This window comes from Indicator indicator, chromosome 1 (assembly GCF_027791375.1).
Source record: "Indicator indicator isolate 239-I01 chromosome 1, UM_Iind_1.1, whole genome shotgun sequence".
Classification (NCBI taxonomy): Eukaryota; Metazoa; Chordata; class Aves; order Piciformes; family Indicatoridae; genus Indicator; species Indicator indicator.
In genome coordinates, this window is record NC_072010.1 from 9,397,049 (window position 1) to 9,419,848 (window position 22,800).

Here is a 22,800-nt window from a genome sequence, read left to right on the forward strand (position 1 = left end):
GAAGATTTCCTCTCAACATGAGGAGAAACTTCTTTACAGTGAGGGTGACAGAGCACTGGAACAGGCTCCCCAAGGGGGTAGTGGAGTCTCCTTCTCTGGAGAGTTTCAAAACCCACCTGGATGGATTCCTGTGCAGACTACCCTAAGTGATCCAGCTCTGGCAGGGGGGTTGGACCTGATGATCTCTTGATGTCCCTTCCAACCTCTGATATACTGTGATACTGTGATCACCTGTACCACATCACACAGGAACACATCCAGGGGAGTCTTGAATATCTCCAGAGTGGGAGACTCCATGTACCTGTCTCAAATAATTCTCTCTTTCCTTTTCCAAGTTTAGTTTTTGACATTGCAAAGCTGTGTTTACCTTACCACCAGGAGCTGTTGAGACTTGCTCTATGCTAAATGCCACTCTCTCATTTTTAATACACTATTCAATTATCTGTTTTCCAAAGCATGGACACACACAAATCCAACAGGCAGCTATCAGGAGTTTTTATTAGTCTTCTATGTCTCTGCAGAGATGGATACATAGAGCAAGACAAGTTTGTGAGACAGGCCTAGAGACACTGAGTAGACACACTTTTTGTTCTGAAGGGAAGCCAAGCACAGTGTTAGCCCAGGAGGAAGATTCTTCCCAGTCAGACTGCAGAGAGTTAGGTTTAATAGAGGACACTCCTTTGAGGAGGAAGATTATAGGTTTTTAAATGCAAGAGCAAAACTCTGCAGCTGACTGAGACACAGCTGTGGGGTACCTGCCACAAGGGCAAAGGATGCAGCTTTGAAAAATGGGTGAGCCAGTCCAAGACACCTCCAACAGAGCAAAGACTGCCTTTGTCTCTCCCTTAGTCTCTCCCCTAGTAGTTTTGCATGAGTTAGAGTGCTTGCCTGACTCCTCAGCAGGCCAGAACATTAAGTCAGCAAAAATATGAATAGTTTCCTTGTAGGATGCTGAAAAACTTTCTGTGCTTTCAGCCACAATGAGCTACTAGATGAGATAGGGATTTCCTCAACCAGCAGACTATCATCCACCTAGTTAAACCTGGGCCTTAGCCTGCCATCAAGATCAAATTCACACATCAACCACACAGTAGCAAAAAATTGTATAATACTTATCTTCTGAAAGATGATAGGAAAGCATTCAGACATGTTTACTGAAATTTCCAGTCTGCCCAGCATGGTCCCAAAAGCCAGAAGTCAGGCTGCCCTTCAGCAGAGAGCTGAAAACAGAGGTGAGGTGTTAAGGGGAGCGTAATAAGACTATGGAAAAGAGTGCTTCAGCATGCCCCTTAGATGCTGTCCTGTCATTGAGTCTGATAGGTATCAGTTAGTTTTGTGTTGCCTGCAGCAAAAAACCCAAATCATGTAGACTATATTGATAGCTCATACTATCATCTATCTATTTCATACTATCTTCAATCTATAAGAGGGGAAAACTGTCTTTTTTCTTTTGCTGCTCTTTCTATACTTTTGTTGCTTTAATTGCATCAGTGCTTTTTCTCACTTGCTTTGAAGTACAGATCAGTGCCCTTTTTTCTTACTCCTTGGTGTTGTCTGTAATATTTAGCCTACGTTTTCAGACCAATATGAATATCTATTTTCGAGCGCTCTAGCATGTCTCCAGGGCTCCCAGAATCAGATCAAACATAACATGACCACATAATAAAAGCATTGATCCAGTAAAACTTACTGGTTCAATGTTGTTAAAATGATAGATTAACTTTGTGCCAGCAGGCTGTGTGACCAATCAAATATCATCTGTCCACACCTTTATGTTTTTGTTAAAACAAGTATTTTACCTCTCCGCGTGCACTACAAAACCCATGAAACAAAGCACCAGCCTTGTATTCTCTCACTGATTTATTGGTGTTAAGACTGGGGATTCATGCATGGACCAGCTTATATTAGGATCAGGAAACCTGTTGATATGCTGTTGCAAAGGTTGCTCTTCATAACCCTGATAACGCAGCTTTAGCCTGGGAAACTACACCTGTGAATTCCTTCTTCAAGGCTTCAGGTGTAAGACTGGCAGAAGTGACAGGACAGGAGTGCTTTGAATTGCCACACAAACCAAACTTAATTGAACATTGCACTGAATTTTAGATTAGCTATGGGCAACTTCAATTAGTAGGAGTGAACTTACTGACATTCTCACTTTCTAATCAGAAACATTGTGGGTTTTTTCTTCACATAAGGATAAAGAGTTAATTAGAAATTGAGTTTTTTTACTCTTCCTCATGTAATATTTAAATGCATAGCTGCTTCATGGCTCTTAGTGATAAGCAAGGCTCTTCTTAAATTTTCCCTTCCCATTTATCAGCAAATTGAAGAGGGTTTTTTCATTCTAGTTTTGACCAGAACATAATGCCTATGATCTGTAATCATCCTACATCTACTCCTGTTCTCTTTCTCCTGGACTCCAGGAGCCGAATTTAACTCACTGGCAGACCATCGAGGAGTCTGATAGCTCCATCTGGAACATGGGGCATGGTGAAGAAAAGCTTTCTCCTTTTGCTACATGTAGGCTCAGCATGACTCAGGAAAACATCTGAAATCAGGTGTCGTATGCAGTGGATAAGGGTTCTGATGCTGAACAGCAAGTAACAGGTAAGGATCAGAGACTACAATGTGAGGCTATTTTTTTGTCAGATTGCATTTCTTGGATGGTTAATAGACTCCTTCATTTGTCAGTCTCTCTCATTGTTCATCTTGAATAACTTATCCATTTCAAATAACCATTCTTTTTTACATGTTTGTTTTTCTCTTTTTCTCTTGACAGTTTTTCTGTCCACTGGAACTGAGCGACATGAGCTGGAAAATCCATCCAGCCTTTTTTTCTTCATAGTTTCTTACCTGTCTTTTAAAATAATTACATTTTCCCATCCTATATTTAATATTATCCCTACTCAGCATAGATAATTGGACCTTAAAATTCCCACAGGATTTCTAAATGTTAACAAGCAATATTGAGAGATAATTTCTTCACGTTATCATCCAGCTACCAGAATTTTTTAAAACTCACTAATATTACTTGAAACTTTGATTGCTTCTGTATCAGCAGCCCAGAAATTAAATCTCTTGTGACATCTTCCAGAAGGAAGAAAGCTGAGACCAATCATGTCTGAGGAGACAAAGATTTATTTTTATGAGGGAAAATGAACCTCTATTCAATGCCATTGTTTTTTTGCTTGGGTTTTTCCCTTTCTTTGTCCATTACCACATCAGAAATCCACAAGCCATGTCTGTGAGAAGCTTGGTTTAATACTGCAGCATGATGCTGCTAATCTGATCCTTATGCCACAAGCAAGGCAGCACACAAAGTACAGGAAGACATCTCATTACTCTGTGTCTGATGGTTATATTTCTAATAACTATTAACATTTCTACAAAGCAATTAAGGACTTTGTAATGAAAACACAAGTTAAATTTTAAACACTGCCACTACTGTGATACTCTACTAGACCAAAACAAATACTCCAACTGAATCAGTTGCAAACTTCAGGGTGGAGTTAAAATTTTTAGGAACATGTGGAGGAGCCCCATGCAAGTTTGTTGCTGAAAGTTGCCTCTGCAAGTCCCAAAGGTGAAGTGATTCCTCACCACTTATGCTTTGGAATCCAGTGGAGTTGGATATGGTCACCAAAACCACATCATTTATGTTCTTGGATAAAGAAAGTGACGTGCTTTCACCATGCTGATTCCACGGTCTGCCTGGCATTTGCGCCACTTAAATTAGTAAGCCTTAATCTACCTTCAAACATGGAGAGCCAGGAGTGAGAAATGGGTCCCAGAGCATGTGGCAAGATGATGCCAACCCATTGGCAGAACGTAAGGGAAAGACTTTTCAGACAAAAAAGACTAAATTCACAGGATCACAGATCACAGAATCACAGGATGTTAGGGGTTGGAAGGGACCTTAGAAGATCATCAAGTCTGACCTCCCGGCCAGAGCAGGATCATAGAAGCTAGCACCAGTCGCACAGGAATGTATCCAGGTAGGTCTTAGAAGTCTCTGGAGAAGGCAACTCCACAACCTCTCTGGGCAGCCTGTTCCAGTGCTCTGTGACCCTCATAGTGAAAAAGTTCCTCCTCATGTTGAGGTGGAACCTCAGTTGCACTTATGCTCAAGTTTTATGCAGATATGATGGCTTTGTTAGATGAACAATGGAACACAGAGTGCTGGGTTGAAGCACAAAAGAGATGGAAAGTCCCTGAGGTCTTTTTAATGAAGAGAATTTTGCCCCAATGCAGCATGTAAGGTGTGACTGTCTCATGTTTTGGTAATTCTGCAGTCACACACTGGGATAGGAACATTTATTTTCTTGCTTGTTTAATGCTTATGGATGTTAATATATGGAAAGTTTGATTTCCTACCTACTCTCTGAATCACTGACAGTTATTCAAAACAGGACTCTTCTCAACAGTAGGTCAGGAAGGGCATGTGCTGCTCCTCAGTCACATTCCTCATTCAGAGTTTCTCATTCATACCACTTCACAAAGGGATTCTTCTGTTAACTAGCTGCCTCAGAAACCTGTCATATGACAACTGGCAAGGCTCAGATTCTTATTCTTTAACACTGAACATTCTAATTTAAATATAAAAATAAGATAGTAAATGTATTTTCGTGTATGACTGTCTGCCTAAATAGATCACAGAATCACAGAATTACAGAATGGTAGTGATTGGAAGGGACCTCAAAAGATCATCTAGTCCAACCCCCCCTGCCAGAGTAGGATCATAGAATACAGCACCAATCACACAGAAATGCATCCACGGGTCTTGAAGGTCTCCATCGAAGGCAACTCCACAACATTTCTGGGCAGCCTGTTCCAGTGCTCTGTGACCCTCACAGTGAAAAAAGTTCCTCCTCATGTTGAAGTGAAGCCTCAATTGCACTTATGCTCAATTTTTATGCAGATATGATGGCTTTGTTAGACGAACAACAGAACACAGATCACACAGGAACACATCCAGGCACGTTTTGAATACCTCAGAGAGGGAGACTCTACAACCCTCCTGGGCAGCCAGTTCCAGTGTTCTGTCACCCTCACAGTGAAAAATTTTTTCCTCATGTTTCCATGGAACTTCCTATGCCTCAACTTCCACCCATTGCCCCTTGCCCTGTCATTGGGTATCACCGAGAAGAGGCTGGATCCATCCTCTTGGCACTCACTATTTACATATTTATAAACATTAATGAGGTCATATCAGAGGGATTTTCTGGTTTGTTCTGAGGTTCTGATTCCAACCTTTCCCAATCCTTTTAGCTTTTTAGTGAAGATTAAAAAAATATATATTTCTTTATCCTCAAATGAATCTATTCTCCTGTATAGTAGTTTTGCACTAGCCTCCATGGGAAGAACAGTAAACAAAATAAATCTGAAAAGTTTCCCCGTCAGACAAAGAGACAATAAAATAAATCAAACAGGTAACATTTCTGTGATCAAATCTGTTTTACAAGCCTAACAGGGAAACTGGGGGAATCAGTCAACCAACAGTAAATATCAGCCTGTGGTTAGAAATATTTTTTTTTCTCAAAAGACAACTCCTTTTCCTTTCCCTTTCTTGATTCAAGTTCCCCCATCACAGGCTCCCCAGCAGCAGGACTTTGGGGATAATCCCCTGGAATACCTGAGGCATAGAAGGCTGCAGGATTACAGCACCTCGTGCTCCTCAGCACAGTCATGTGATGACCTGCTGATTCCAGCAAAAAGCATCATTTCCCAGCAAAGTTCTTACTTCATTTGCCTATACGTTTTTCCTGCCCTGCTGGAATTCTCCCTAAGCATAAGAAATAATTCACAATGCTTTTAGTAACATAATAAATCAAACAAAACCACCCTTGCTCAGAACAATGGTAGCTGAAGGAAACTGTAGGTAATTCCTGTGCATTCTGTCCAGCAGTAAAACAACTGCTGTCCCTTTGTTTCAAGGGGCAACTTCACATAATGTATAACTTTTATTGCCACCCAGTCATCTCTGTTAGCTCTTACCACACTGACATACTAGAATAAAGAAGAAGAATACTCACTCCAAAACCCGAGTATTGAGTGAAACAATACCAAAGCAAACAACTAACCAGATACGGTGTTTGCAAACTTTTTGATGGGAGAAAAAACAGGAGTCAAGGTTTGTTTTCCAGGTCCAGAGACAGCTGTTTAAAGTACTTTCTGCAAATCTATTGGCATCTTGCCTGTACTCCTCACAAAACTGTGCAGAAAATTTGATTGCAGATTTCAGAGTGTGAAGCATTATGGATTCTAGGGAAATAAAACATTTTTTTCTGAAAATCTTATCATTTGCCTTGTTCGGTTAATTTGCTCTATGCTGGCCTGGGAACAGCAGCTTACACTGAATATAAAAGTGCCAAGCCAAGCTATTCTGATTCTACCCTAAGTTCACACTTAATATGACCACATCCTGTGTTTGCTTTCTCATAAAAATATAGATATCTTCCCCCAGATTTGTTTATTTTCTCATTTTTAGGTTCACTGTGCTTATTTAACTGATCATATTCTTCTGGGTCTTTTTTTAAACAAACATTTACTGTAAAGCATATAAATCAAACAGGGGCTTTGAAAACCCAACAATTGTTTCTGTGTCCAAATTTTTGGTTTACTTCCTTTCCAGTTGCCAAAGGAAAGCAATCATGTGCTAGACAGAAGATGAAAGTTCATAATAAATGCCTGTATTTTGAAATCTGTGGGGGATGGGAGAAAAGTCACTTGTCTTTCACACAGAACATGTGATAATCAGATTAACTCTGAGAAGTATTTTGTGTGTAAATGCATCCAGGGTAGGAATGGGGAAGCACACTGAGCGGTGCACTGTAGCAGAAGTCAGCAGTGAAGCATTCCTGGTGGAGAGGAGGAATTTCTTTCACAGCCAGGACTTTGGAGGGGTCGGAGAGAGCACTCCACGCACTGAAGCGTAGCTCAAATGCTCTCCTGCTGCTTTGCAAAGATGTCGTTGTTTGCCGTGGGTTTCCTGCTAGTCATCCTTCAGCCATCAGCTGGGCAGTTCCCCAGAGCCTGTGCAAACACACAGAGTTTGCTGAAGAAGGAGTGCTGTCCCCCCTGGGATGGAGACGGGTCCCCTTGTGGGGAGCTTTCTAGCAGAGGGTTTTGCCAGAATATTCTTCTCTCTCAGGCTCCGCTGGGACCACAGTTCCCTTTCTCAGGAGTGGATGACAGAGAGGACTGGCCCTCTGTGTTTTACAACAGGACATGTAAATGTGAAGGCAACTTCATGGGATTCAACTGTGGGGAATGCAAGTTTGGTTTCTCAGGCCTAAATTGCACTGAAAGGCAACTGAGAACAAGAAGAAACATCTTCCAGCTCACCACCAGTGAGAAAGACAAGTTTCTTGCCTACCTTAACTTGGCAAAGAACACCCCTAACCAGGACTACGTTATTGCTACTGGCACGTATACTCAGATGAACAATGGCTCCAACCCCATGTTCAGAAACATCAATGTGTATGATCTCTTTGTGTGGATGCATTACTATGCCTCCCGAGACACGCTTTTAGGTGGGTCCAATGTGTGGCGGGACATTGATTTTGCCCACGAAGCCCCTGGCTTTCTGCCCTGGCACCGAGTCTTTCTGCTCCTCTGGGAACGTGAGATCCAGAAGATAACAGGTGATGAGAACTTCACTATCCCCTACTGGGACTGGAGAGATGCAGAGGACTGTGTGGTCTGCACTGATGAATACATGGGTGGCAGACATCCTACCAACCCAAATTTACTCAGCCCAGCATCATTTTTTTCCTCGTGGCAGGTAAGGACAGTTCAAGTGGAAGGGAAAGGGGAAAGGGAAGGGGAAGGGAAAGGGGAAGGGGAAGGCTGATTGTGCCACAATTACCTTACTTGACTTTGGGTGTGTAAGTGAGGTACAGAATCTGGGAGCTTAGCCATGCTTCATTCTCTTAAATATTCCTGAAGAAAACAACAAGCACTACCAGAGAGCAATTCAGATTGTATGTAGATATAGTCTTCATTTAGAGGTGTCTATTCTCTTTCTGAGTGCAGGATTTAGGTTGCTTAATTAAGAACCTAAAGTTAGGGTGAAAGGAGGAAAATTTATGCTTTTAGCAGGCTAAACAGGTTACTGAAGGAGTCTGATGAGAAAAAAAACAGGATTTGTCTGCACAAATTGCTAGTGCACAAGGCGTAAGGCAGTTGGTGACTGAATGATGGAAACAGAAACAGAGTTTTCAGAGGCTCTACCCATGTCACAGTGCTTTCTTCCATCCAAGAATTAAAAGCTATGCAGTTAAGTTGTCTATTTTCAATTAAAAAAAAAAAACCCAACCAAAAACCACAGCCAAACCAAAACCAAAGAAAGTGAATCTTTAGAATGCAGAAAAAACATCTATGTAATTCACATAAGATATATAAGAAGTAATCTCTGTTGCTCAGAGGAGCTCGGAAGTAAATTCAACAGATATTCCTGCCACTTAAAAGCACAGCAAATTAAACCAAGGTAAATGTGCATATTTACATAGGTTATGTATTCTCATATAGCTGAACTATTTTGTGCTGTTCTAACACTGAGAGTTTCTAGACATATTTTTGTCTCTTGCTCATTACTGCCACATCACCTAAAATACAGTGACAAAGGTTTATTGGCTTCCATAGACACACTCCATCATGACAATAGCAACAGTCCCTTCTGGCACTGAAGTCTATGATTATGTTGGTGTAAATCTATCTTTGTTCTATTTATTTCTGCAGCAACAGCCCAAATGAAGGTTTGGGCAGTTTTAGTGATCTAATGAAAAGTGAAAGAGATAAAAGCTCCAGCAGCTCTTTGATGCTCTAGCAGTACAAAACATCAACCAACTGGGCTGATTATACTGTGTTTAGTCTTGATTTGTGCCCTCTGAAAAATATAGGCAGTTTATATATCTGGAAATTCAAACATTCCCATATACTGTAACAAAACTATTTTCTGTCATATATTTTGCATGTATTGGCCAGTTCTCTCCCAGAAATGTACCCTTCAGAGACCATTTCCAAGATAATGTCTGCATCTAGCCACCGTGTTTGGGAGACTAAGATGATTTTACTGGCATAGACATGGATTATTTCATGCCATTTGGCTGCAGTTCCCAGGAAATTTCCTGGCCACATTTAATTCACCAGTGTAGGCATATCCATAAAATAGATATAGCTACAGGCATGTGTTTTCTAAGATTCTGCTGATTTCTAACAGTAGAAATCTAGTAACTTCATTAGATTCCATTAGCAGAATGCAGTAGATCTGATGCTCTTCTGCACTGAGCTGAAAATGGTAAAATGTTAAAGTCAATTAAATCAAATTAGAATTCCACTGGTTATGTTGAATGGAGCTATCAATACAAAATACTGGATAAGAAAACCAAGGTAGTAGGCAACAGATTGCACAAAGGAGGTGGCAAGGTGCTGGCAGAATTTTCTAAAATACCTGGATGGATCAGATAATTACATTTGACTTTTTTTTTTTTTTTTTTGAAGGTACTACTAATCATATCAAGATTACTAGAAATTTTTCATCTTGGTAATAAGTACCCAGAAACTTTATGAGCAATAATGAATACGTTTAAGAAACAGTCGGGTCTACGACTTCTCATTTAAAGTCAGTTCCCACAAACATGTTCTGCAAATTAAGACAATTTTTATGAAACAAGTTGATTTAAGAGGAGTTTTTATATAACTTTAATGGATGAAAATAATAAAAATTGTGCTATGTTGAAGACACATTCATTGACAATATATGTAGGTAAGGGCACCTAATTCCTTTGTTGAAGTTTTCCAAGTAATTTCTGAAAATGGCTTTTACCACTTATCTTTTTTTTATCCACTTCTGGAAATGTCACATTTTTATCAATATTTCCAAGCTAAGACTAAAATAACTTTACCTTCCAAAGTCATGATTCCCCTTCAACACCTTCTGCCTTTTTATATCTCTGCCATCTTATCTAGAGAAAGAAAGAGATTGAACAGATCTGCATTTTCAGTGAGTTTGGGGTGAAGATACAATGCAAAATGATATTTCTTTATTAGATTTGAATCCAAATTAAAACAATTGCTTATGAAGGATTAACCACTGATACATTTCCTTCAAGCAGCACAGAGCAAAAGATCAGATTCTCACTCCAGAAAATAAAAAAGGAATAAAAATAGCCTTAGCATGAACAGGAAAACAGCCAGAGATCTGCTGCACAATATGCTGACTATCCAAGCTCTGTAGCTAAACAGCAAGAGAGGAGGGGGAAAAAAAAAAGGGTGGAGGATCCAGAAATGTGAAAGAATTTAGGCTTTTAATAATCATTCAAAGTAAAAAGAGGGCAAGAGAAACCTTTAGAATAAGACATCTAGAATATGGTGTGCTTTTTAGAATTTTAAGCTTCTTTCCAAAGAATAACAAAACAATGTCTGTGTGTTAGGAAACAGTTACCGATTTATTGGGAAAAAAATAATATTAAACTAAATTTAAAAAAAAAAAGTAAAGTACCTATTTGCAGACCAGCATCTCTCTCTTTTTTTTTTTTTTTAATCCCCAAAGAAAGGAGAAAATACTTTATTCCATTGAGAAGTTGCTATGGCAACATGGATACCCATGAATACATGCTGAAATTCTTGCTTTTGCCTTACTTTTTCTTCAACATACTGCTGCTATCACTTAGCTGAGTGAATTATCTGTCCATGTTTTCTCCGTGTTCATTATCTAACTGACAGTTCTGATTCCTGCCTCTGTTTTTACCAGCAAGATTGTCAGGAATCTTTACTGTTTTTATTTGTTTGCTTGGCTCATGCTTTAGGGTAGGTGAGAAGGATTTTCTCATGTTTTCAATCACTTGTTTGTGATGAATCAAGTGTTGCATTCAAAATTAGGAGTACATGACACCTACTAAAGCTTTATGAAATTTTGCTATTCCATGTTGACTTAAGAGAAAGCTATGTGGGAAATGGATATCTTCCATGACATCTTGAGAGTTTTTTGGTTTAGTGCTTGTTTCTATGATTATTCAGGATAATAGATTTGCTAAAAAACGTAAGTAATTATAATGCCTCAGTTAAATAATAGAGGTGGAATTCTGATCTCCTTTGCACCAGAATTAATTTGGAGAAATAGCAGAAGTCTGTGGAGTTACCTTTGCAAAAACCTTCTTCAAATAAAAACAGTATATTTCTGCTTGTAGTTAACATTGGAGTTTGGAGATGTTCACAGTGTTCTATACAGATGATGGAGAAAATAAGTCAGGAGAATGTAAGTGCTGGTTTAGGTTTGCTATTGTAGCAAGGAGGCTATACCACCAACTTTAGCCCTGTGTATTTTGTCTCTTGTGAAATAAGAGTGACTGGAGAGAAGTAATTGATGACATGGAGAGATAGGGTGCTTGCAGATGAGCTGGTGTAAGCCTGAGGCCAATACTTTGTTGCAAGCAACAAGAATTTCCCTTAGCATTTCATTCTATACCACCCTGCAGAATGACTTACACAAATGCAAAGCCACTACAAAAGGGAAACAAGTCACACAAATAGAAAATGGATATAATACTCCTGGACTAATAATGATAGTACTTTAGATCCATTACCTGAAAAAATATGACTTAATAAGAAAAAATTCAGCTATTCAGACAGTTATTTAATTCTAAGCACAGTTTATCAGGGAGCTGAATTGCTAAGTGAATAGACTGAGAGTATCATTTGAAGTACTGTTTTATGTTTATCTCTAAAACCTGCAGGAAATTTTACAAAAAAAAAAAAAAAAAAAAAAAAAAAAACAACAAAACACCAGAATCCAGCAATTATTAATTCATAAATCAGCCAAAGACTTACATGCTTCTGCTTGTGGACACCTGAGTATTTCATGAACTCAATTACTAGTTCTTATTGCAGTTTAATAGGTTTTGGTGCCAGCTACATGCTGGTAAATTAAAAAAAAAAAAAAAGCCAAACAAAAAAAAACCAACAAACAAACAAACCAAAAAAACAGCCCACATGAAGTAAGTAATTGAAAAATAAGAGTTTATTAAGATTGATCTCCTAATAATACCTTTACATGGATTATAAATTTGAAATATTTCCTATGAGAGATAAGTCTCCACATGCCAAACCTCATTACCACAGCCTGAGGCAATCAAGATCTGTGCACATCAGGAACAGCCACTCAGCTGTCCACAACCTCTTTCTTTCAATGTAATTCTAAAATAATTCCCAGTCTTCCATGGGATCACGAGTGGGTGACAGGAATTTGGCCTGTGGTTTCTTGCCTGTTCTCTTGTACATAGCTGTGCTTGCTCAGGAGCCATGTAGTTAAAAAACAAGCATTTTCAGAAGTGTCTGAATTAATAGCTAAAGAATTTCATTAAAATGTGGGTTGTTAATAATTTACCAGAAAAAGAAGCTTACCTGTAGAGCTTACCATGTGTTTGTAAATTTGTGGTAGACATGGAGACAGTACATGTACTGATTGTACAGCTTGGAAACAGCCAGAGAGCACAGAATCACAGTCTGCCAAACCAGAAAGTGTCAATGAATATTTAAGTAATGACTGACAACAGAGTTTCCTACTCTACCCCAGCACCATTTTGAGGTGCTGAACAGGGTGTACCCTACCTGCTAGTTTTAGGCTTCCTCTGAGCAAAGAGATGAAACTCAGGCAGCTTTTACTGAAGGCGGAGAAAATACCTTGAAAGCCCTGAGTTTGTCTCAGTGCTGTCACTTCATGTTTGTCTCATCTCTTTTTAGCCTGAGTTTCACAGCTCCTCCAGTGAATGCATATGTTGAATGGGTCAAAAAGATAATTAATGGCCTTAGCCTTGCACAAAGATGTTTCTTAGAATTTCTTTGACTTCTCTTTTCCCTTTCCACTCTCACTGACATTGAGGAGTACATGAAGAACAAAATATGAATATACACAGTCTCTTACAACATGAATACACACAGTCTCTGAAAACTTTGTGCTATAGAATTGTGCTTTTTTCCTTTCCCTGGGCAGAATGACAATGCTTAATTCATAGAATCACAGAATCATAGAATCAGTCAGGGTTGGAAGGGACCACAAGGATCATCTAGTTCCAACCCCTCTGCCATGGGCAGGGACACCTCACACTAGATGAGACTGGCCAGAGCCTCATCCAGCCTGGCCTTAAACACCTCCAGGAAGGTATAGGTATATCACCTTTTAAAGTTCTGACTATAAAAGCAAGTTCCCAAAGTACAGATTGTTCTCTTGCAAGGCTCTGTAGGGATTTCCTTGCATTTTCCCAATTTGGTGAGTAAATGGCTTCTGGATGCCACTTAATTAGAGTCGGATTAGGCCAGGCCCTAATGCAGCCAAAAAAGCAAAAATTAAACCTCTTTACAACTGCCAAATGTTTTAAATCCAGTGTGAGTGCTGCACTTTAATGATGTTCCAAGCAAGGACGTGAGAATAACTGGAGAAATATGGAGAAAGGCAATGAATCAGTGCAAAATCTCTTTTGGCCACATAATGAGACTGGAGGCTCCAGTTCAGGAGTCCAGACTTTATATAGGACAAAGGGACACATAAAGATGTGTCATTAAGTTCCCACATCACACCCTTTGGAGAGCTGGGATGGACAACAGAGAGGTACAAGTCATGTGGTTGCTCTGGCTGTAGTGTGAAGTGCTCCTTCTAGGCTATATTAACCCAGAGCACAGCACTATGAAAACATGCTGATACAGTTTCTGGATGAGAGCAGACTCCTGTTTGATGGGCTCAGGAGAGACACAGAGCAAGGAATTAGCTCTAAAGAAAGCTGAGATGTGGATTAGCCCTTTGAGTGGCTGTGGTTCCCCAGCAAACTAGGGAAATTCAGAGCATTCTGTATTTGAGCAGCTATTACAATACCGTAGAAAATTATTCCTCACCTTTTCCTGGTATTAGGATATATATTACATATATTGTACGTCCCTGTGAGCATGGATCTGCTAAGTTCAAAGCGACCTCAAAGAATTTGCCACCAAAACTGACAATGCGTTGAATGCAAAAATAGCAAAGGGCTGAACGCTTCTGAAGATTCCTGTAATGCAATTCACTTTATTTAGGTGCAGGGGCTGGTCTGTGGAAGCAGTTGAAAACTTCAAAAGAGAAAAGGGTTTCCCGTGTGCGAAAAGGTGTGAGACAGCCACAGCGCTTCCACCCTTTTACACTCTGTTTTCTAAGAAGCTGTACAAAGAGCTGTGTTAAAGAGCTCAGCTGCAGCGCACAGAAAGGTTTTCTTTGCTGGATGCTACAAGGCCCAGGAGCTATGCTGTATATTCAGGACTGCCATCTACTGGCATTTGCTCTGCTAATTACTTACATAAGCTTTTCCTTATAGCATCTTCCTAAAAAATTCCCTGGAGCCAATCAATTTACGCATGCAGAAGAGCCGGCACTTGGTGGAGATTGAATATAAAGCTTTGTCCAGGGTGAACAGAGAAACTTGTTTAGAATTGTTTGGAAAGGGAATTAAAAATCATGTTAACACAGTGTGCTTCTCATACAATCTCTTCCTGCTGAATAAAAAGGCAGCAATGATGTGACCTGTTTTGTGTGTGATTTATGCAGATGACATGCAGAGTGAACCATTTAACTGACCTATGTTCTGTTATCACCTACACATCACATGAATGATAAAACAGCAAATTATAGTTTCAGGATAGACCTATAATTTATATTACATAAATTATACCTTTCTGGAAAAGCATCCTGTCTAATTTTATGAACAGACTTTAATTTATAGTTCAGAACAAATAGCAGAAGATCACAAATAAACATTTTGATTCTTGTCCCTTATGCTGGCATCGCTTGACCATGAGTTACCAGATGATTTATGGAATCTGGCTTCTGTTTAGGATGAATTTGGTTAGTCAAACAGTACACTGAGACATAAATGGACAAAAAAAAAAAAAAAAAAAAAAAAAAAAAAAAAAAAAAAAGAAAAGAAAAAGAAACAGCACTCTAACCATTTACGAGCCTTATAACATTAACAGTTGTATTAAATCCCACTGAAATGGATAAACATAATGAAGGGGAAATGTTCCTTTGTTTAATGTGTTTGGGCTCATGCTTGAAGATTCCCTGTCTGAATCTCTGAAAATCCAGTCTTGGAGGCAGCATAGGATTCCTCTTCAGGACACAGCGGGGATACATCCCCATGGCAGTGGGGAAAGGAGGAAAAGATAGGAGATGTCAGGGGGGGCAAAAAAAAAGATATGTAAATATACAAGGGCCATAGGAAACAGAGCTAAACAGAAAGTCTGCATATATGTAGCTTCTGAGCAAAATGCTCCACTTGAGGTCCACCAGCCAAAACATGTTATCTTCTTCACTAGAGCACTTCTAGAGACATTGGTCTGTGCATTGCCTGTGTCAAGCCCCAATTTTCCTTTTAATGAGAATAAACTCAGTGACATAAAATAATTAGAAAACCAGCACCATAGCTACAGTTCATGTTTATAAACTCTCTACCTCTCTACTCTGCCCTGGTGAGACCACACCTGGAATACTGTGTCCAGTTTTGGGCTCCCCAGTTCAAGAGAGACAGAGAATTGCTAGAGAGAATCCAATAGAGAGCCATGAGGAAGATTAGTAGACTTGAGCATCTCCCCTATGAAGAGAGACTGAGACCCCTGAGGCTATTTAGTTTGGAGAAGAGAAGACTGAGAGGGGATCTCATCAAGGTGTATAAATATCTGAGGGGTGGGTGTCAAGTGTCTTTTTGGTGGTTCAAGGTGATAAGACAAGGAACAATGGGTTCAAACTAGAAGATAGAAAATTTCACCTCAACATGAGGAGAAACTTCACAGTGAGGGTGACAGAGCACTGGAACAGGCTGCCCAGGGGGGTTGTGGAGTCTCCTTCTCTGGAGACTTTCATAACCCACCTGGATGTATTCCTGTGCAGACTACCCTAAGTGATGCTGTTCTGGCAGGGGGGTTGGACCTGATGATCTCTTGAAGTCATCCAACCTCTGATATACTGTGATACTGTGATGCTGTGATAACCATGGATCTCCTCCTCTCTTCTGAGCTTCTGGGCAGGGGACAAGACCACATGAAACTGTCTGCTGGAAAACTGACTACACATACCAAGTAGTTTTTAGTAGTTTTAAGAAACCAGAGCAGAGTTCAACTACTAGTGCATTTTGTGAGGATAAATTTCTCTGAGAAGTTTTCTTATCTCCTAAAAAAAGAAAAATATCCATATTCGTAGGAAACAGCATTTAAGAACTTCAGATTCTTAAGAAATCTAGGTTATATCATTAGCTCCATCATACATTTTCTGTGAATTTGTGGTCAAATCACTTAGAAAAGGATTCTTCTCATCTCCTTCTACTAATTCAAAAGTTAGTTAGGCAGCAAGAAAACTTGCCTTTGGCTCTGTCTTTAGTAACTACAGACACATCCATGCCTCCAGGGTTTGATTCCTCCCATCCTAATGCAGAAGCAGAGCATTTACTTGAACACTCTTAATTTTGCTTCCCTTGCTAACTGCAGTTCAGAGACAGTTTCGGAATTGATTTTTTCACTCATTTTCTTTCATCAAGTTAGTCAATGAAGAGAGTTAGACATCCTTAGAGGTAAGTACATCTCACCTACCAAACGTCTGGCTTAGGAGGTCTGAATCACACTCAGGAGATGCCTCTCTCTGTTGACTGCAGAGGTCGTCTTAGGGTGTTGTTTCAGTCTAGCAAATTGTACACAGCTGGTGGTGGTAAAAAGAATCTCCCATCCCCTTCACTACCAGAGGATCTCATGTTCTTCCATCCCACTCACAGCAGATATATTTTCTTCCACGAACCTTCTCATTCATTGTTTTGGTTCATGAAATAGAAATATGACTCCAATGTGAAAGACAGGAGAGTTCATTCGTTTGTGTTTTCTCCCCTATAAAGTCTCACTCAATAATGAGACCTGTTCTTTGTCCACACAAAGTTAGTGACAGTCTGTGTGGGCACTTTCAAACCATGGCAAATGTGAAGGAGTTCGACTCAACCAAAATTAGCTGACACTCATTTGAATTTACATTGAACCACCTTGCTCTTCCGAGAGTCTCAAATTGGGCTGGCAGCTTCTACAGTTCATCTGACAAATAATGACTTGTTATGCCATGGTAACTGGATTTTGCCTGGGAACAGAATATTTATGTAAAATGATGCTGATGGTATTTCATATCTGTATCTATCTCTCTGGTTTAGGTCCTTCTCCAGTGCCCATCGTGATGGTATTTCAGTTGACCACTTAATCTGACAAAGGACAGATAGATATTTTCATAATAAAAGATTTTTTTAATATATATTCCAAGTAAATAATTTCTCCTTTTACTGTGTAGGGAGAAAAATCTGCAATTATCATTTGTTTAGTAGTCTGCTGAAGTCAAAAGGCACTATTTAGCAACTGAAGCAGCAACATTTAATTCTATTTGGGTCTTGTTTCATTGTAGGTAACACTGAATTTAGCCTTAAATTTTCATGGACATAAATGAGAATTGATGCCTTAGTCCAAATGGGTAGCTTCAGATACAGATTAGTGTATTATTTCAAAATGTGCTTTGTAGTAGAAGAGTGTCTTCTATGAAGTAACACTGTTTGTATTAAAATCATACATAGGAATTAATATATGCTCCTGCAACAAATTTAATACATTATACATTTACTTTGCTCCTTAAAAAAAAAAAAATCAAAGTATCTCTTTTACTTTCTTTTATTTTTTACAATTGCAACTCTGCTAATAGAAAGTATTTCACACAGGTAATTTGTACTCGGTCTGAAGAGTACAACAGCCAGCAGGCTTTGTGCAATGCCACAAGTGAGGGGCCTATACTGCGAAATCCTGGGAACAATGATAAATCAAGGACCCCAAGGCTGCCATCCTCAGCTGAAGTTGAATTTTGTCTGTCACTGCCTCAGTATGAATCTGGACCCATGGATAAAATGGCCAATTACAGTTTCCGAAACACTTTGGAAGGTAACGTGTTTTACTTCATTATGCCATTTCCATCTTTAAATTGATTCTTTCTGAAGTTAGAGTCTTTAAACTCTGGGAAGTTCAAAATGATTCTGTGAAACACCACTCAAAAAGAAAGAAAAAGTTACACTTCTTCCTGGAATAGCAATAGACAGAAATTGTGATAAAACCTTTTGATAAGAAAATAGAAACTACAACTAGATCAGACCCTAAATCCTTGTGTTAGGAGATGTTGTCTTCTGCTATACTCAGCACCAGGCATGCAAAATAAGTACAGCACTGCATGTAACAATCTACTTATGCATGATCATAACAATACCTATGTGGGTTACAGGTTTGCCCTGGTATCCACTGTCTTTCAGAGTCCAGGCTGGACAAAAAGTGTGAAAGAGGATGCTGCCAATTGTATGCCTAAATCCTGCCACTGTGAACTCCATAGCAGACTTCTCCATAAACTCTAAAGATTAAGGAATTACGTTATACCTCAAAAATTACCCTTAGCATGATTTCCCAAAGAATTCAGTGATTTATCTTCAGTATCTAACTATCCAATCAGTTTTGAATGCTCCTAATTTGATAATAAAGGATTCTTTTCTAAAAGGAATAGTTACTATCTGTAAACTCAATCCCTTTTGAATCTTGATAAACTGGCAATAAACAAGGAAAGCACATTATATATGTATCAGTAAATATTTCTATAGTACCATATATCAGCTAAATCAGGTATGATCTACTTTTGGTGCCTCTGAGACTGTTGCTTGCAAGAAACTGTACAAGGGCTGAAAAAATGCAATATAAGAGTTGGTGTGAAGATAAGAAAATAAAGCTTTTAATATGTTCAGTGTTACTCTTAAGACAGTGGGAAATGCCATAGAGATTTCTTGGGGAAATGAAAAAAAAAAAAAAGTTTAAAAAGAGTGAACCAGTTCCTTCTCTAAAAAAAATGAAAATGTGGAACCCAGCAGAGAATCCAGACATTAAATGACTCCAGCTCTGAACATAGATCTGCTTTCTACCGCTGTAAACAGAAACAACATGAAGAATGGGAATAAAAAGGTGGCATAGTTGAGTAGAGGCTTGCTCACATTTTTCTCCATTAAGAGCATGAATAGATGCAAGGGGTGTAATCTGAGGAGTGCTGAAGAACTGAAGTAAACAATATGAAATAATGAGGGCCTGTCATCATGCTGCTAGTATTGTAAACAAAAGCAAAGGCACAGTCTATGGAAGTTATGCAGACCCACATGAGTTTACTGTGAAGCAAAGTCAACATGGACTGCTCATTTACTCAGCATAAATTTTAGTATCATGAACATTCATTAAAAACAATAATTCAGTGACTACTTGCAGAAAAAGGGAAAAAAACTATTTTTTTTCAGCATAAAGTCTAAACTGGCAGCTAAACAGAGTCATAGATCAAGTATACCCCTTTGAGAAAAAATAATACATTTTCATATTTAAAATAATTAGCTACTTTAAAATGACAAAAGTACAAATTACACAATGATCAGGAAAGCACCTACAGTTCTCAAAAAACTTAGAAGTTACTATAACTTTAAAATCAGAATTGGTGTTTTGTCTGATTAATCTATCAAACCTTTTCTCTGATGCTGTCTCTGTCACATTAATTTCATGGCTAGCAAGCACAGTCACAGCTGGTCTTTGTTGATCTAAGTGTCATCTGCCATTCACACTTCAAGAGTGTCATGCTTTAATCTGAATAATGACAATGTCACTGTATCTGAGAAAAACTCTTCTAGATCAAACTTTCCTTCAAGTGAGTTCTTTTGCTTGGTGTAACAGTTGAATAGTGTTCATCTTTCTCTTAACAGAGATTATGATGCTCCAGATCAGCACTGTGGTCATTTGGAACTCTCCAAATGCCTCGTGAGGCATGTCATGGTTGCCGCCAAGAGGTCCTAAAGGTTTTCATGTGATTTAGGTAGTTCTTCTAATAGACTGAGGAAAAAACTACATGTTCTTGAGGATGTATGCAAGTTATTCAAAAGATAGTTACAGAAGCAGCATATATTATCTTGGGCATAGTGCTGTGTGGCTTCTGGATGCATCCAGTTAGCTCAGTGCAGAGCTGAGCATGACTGTTTTATCAGTCCATCCTGATGTTGCTTCCTGACATTCAACACAGCCCTTTCAAAGCATCTGTAAGATCCCTTCTGTGATTGAAAAAATAGAAGAGAAGACATTGAACAGGTCCTTTTCTCCTGTTGGTGAAGGTGGACCTTTGTGACTTTGTGTAGGATTCAGGTGGAGGGAGTTTGGAAAGCTGTGGTACAGTGAGGAAAAGCTCCATGGGGTAAAACTGAGGCAATAAGTGTCCCTGTCTTAGAAGCTCTGTAATCATGAAATAAAAATAAATAAAAGGGGAAAAAAGGCAAAATAAATAACATTAAAGCCTTTCTATTCTAAAGGAAATTCTCCTAAGGGACTGTGTTTACTCATGGGCCAACTCTCAGTCCAATTATTACATCCTAGATTGTTGTCTAGCTTTTATAGCACAACTAAAGGAGATCCACAGTACTAAAAAGCTGATATAGAAGATAGTACAGGTCAACAGGATGATGTTAGCTTTCTTTCCACAAGAATACTTCATTAAAGCCAGAGATCAGTGAAGTGAAACTGTGTCCACAGTGTTCCATGATAAGGAGCCTTTTAGTGACAAGTCTGAACGCAAGGCAGATGTGGCTCAGTTGGCATTTATCTATAATACTATGGAGATGGAGCTAATTCCATCAGGCACAGTGTTATGCTGAGATAGCATATTATATTGTTTTTGAATATATTTTTGTTTTTAACCTGAATTATTTCAACACAGCTTTTCACCACAGAACCACGAACATTTCTGTCAACTGACTTATTTAACTGACAAGATTTCTGTGTGCAGGTGGCCAAGAAGGCAAACAGCATCCTGCCCTGTATTAGGAACAGCATGGCCAGTGGGAGTAGGGGCATGATCTAGCCCCTGTACTTGGCAATGGTGAAGCTGTACTTCAAATACTGTATTCAGTTTTGGGCATCTCACCACAAAAATATACTGAGTTGCTGGAGTGTGTCGAACGAATGGAAATGAAGTTTGTACTCTAGAAGGGCTCTAGAGCTCAAGTCTTATAAGGAGCAGCCGAAGGAGCTATAGCTGTTTAGTCTGGAGGAGTCTGAGAGGAGACCTTGTTACCCTCTACAACTATCTAAAAGAAGGTTGTAACAAAGTGGGGTTGATCTCCCAAGTAACGACCAAAGGGATGAGAGGAAGTTATCCCAGGGGAAGAAAAATTTCTTCACTGAAAGGATTGTGAGGCACTGTAAGAGGCTGCCCAGGGTAGTTATGAAATCACTGTTCCTAAAAACGGTCAAAAAGCATGTAGATACTTCATTTAGGTTAATGGTTTAGCAGTGAACTAAGCAGTGTTGGCTTAATGGTTACACTCAATCTTGATGCTCTTTTCCAATTTAATGATTCTATGATTGTAAGGTAGAGAACTGAAATGTGAAACCAGGAATACATGGCTAATGTTGAAAAAGAGAGTGGCAACATTTGAAATGTTTAACAAGTCATATTGCCAAACCCTCCATATTGGGTTAGTTCCTTACAAATGGCCTGCTTGGTTTTTTGCTGTGTATAGATGCCAAGTTTAAATTGTCAGCTTGCACTTATTGTGCCAGTGCCCGCTTCTATGTGATGGCATTCTTACAAACTTGTTGACACTCTATAGTTCTTAAGATTTACTTTTTTTTTTAATCAAAAAGTTTTTCAGTTCTTCTTTACTTGTTTACAGAAGTTTGTGCCAACACACCTAAGGTCAAATCCTAATCTCCTTTAGATCTAAAGTAAATCCAAAGTAAGTTCATTGACTGTACTGGCAGTGACTTGGTGGTTGAATCACCAACCCTGGATGTGTTTAAAGACCGTTTGGATGTGATGCTTGGGGATATGGTTTAAGAGTGAACCTTGTAGAGTAGGGTTATCGGTTGGACTTGGTGATCTTGAGGGTCTTTTCCAATCTGAATATTTATGTGATTCTGTGATTCTGAATTTAATTGAGTAGCTCCTGATTTACACCAATGTGAGATTTACTTCTCAGTTTTAATTCCACACCTGTGGTCACTTAGAAGAGCTGATCACGTAGGATAACTCCTTCTGGTCAAAACTTCATGATCTTCCATGCTTGAGTGCACTGGAACAAAGATAACACCTTTTTACCCTTTGAAGGGGTAGGTCCCAGCATCATTGTGAGAAGATGCTAACAACACAGGCTGAATCTGTGTTTCACTAACAGAAAATGCTGCTATAGAGACAGAAATTATATTACTGAAGAGTAATCAAAGCAGGCATAACCAGCAAAGGTCAATATTGTTCAATAAAACAGCATCCCCCAGAGGCAGAGCCTATGGGTTGCCTTGTCACTCTAGGACAGGTCAGTTTGTGTCACAGGTCAGTTTCTGCTCTGACTGAAAAACAACAGGTTAAAAGCAGTTTTCACATTGCCCCTTGAAAAAATACTTCACAGAAAAGGTTACCAGACATTGGAACAAGCTGCCCAGGTCAGTGGTGGAGTTACCGTCCCTGGAGGTATTTAAAAGACACATGGATGTGGTACCTAGGGACGTAGTTTCATAGTACTAGCTTAGCAGTAGTGGTGGGATTGTAAATTCCAGGCAAGCACTTGGACTTGATGGTATGAAAGATCTCTTCCACCCTCAACAGTTGTAGGATCCTATGATTCTTTGAAGTGGAAGCAATTACTTTAAATTAGTTTTCTTGAATTGTGGCCCTAATGGGGAACACAGGTGACTTCATTTGATACTTTATGGATG

At 39.2% G+C, this 22,800-nt stretch overlaps 1 protein-coding gene across 1 annotated transcript in view; it reads left to right on the top strand.

The window, feature by feature from the left end:
* The first annotated feature begins 6,940 nt into the window (after positions 1-6,940).
* Positions 6,941-22,800, top strand: part of TYR (tyrosinase) — a 51,931-nt gene continuing 36,071 nt past the window's right edge. The window contains exons 1-2 of the mRNA XM_054386288.1: positions 6,941-7,783; positions 17,754-17,970. Coding sequence (XP_054242263.1) covers positions 6,941-7,783; positions 17,754-17,970 — 1,060 coding nt within the window. The remainder of the gene's footprint in view (positions 7,784-17,753; positions 17,971-22,800) is intronic.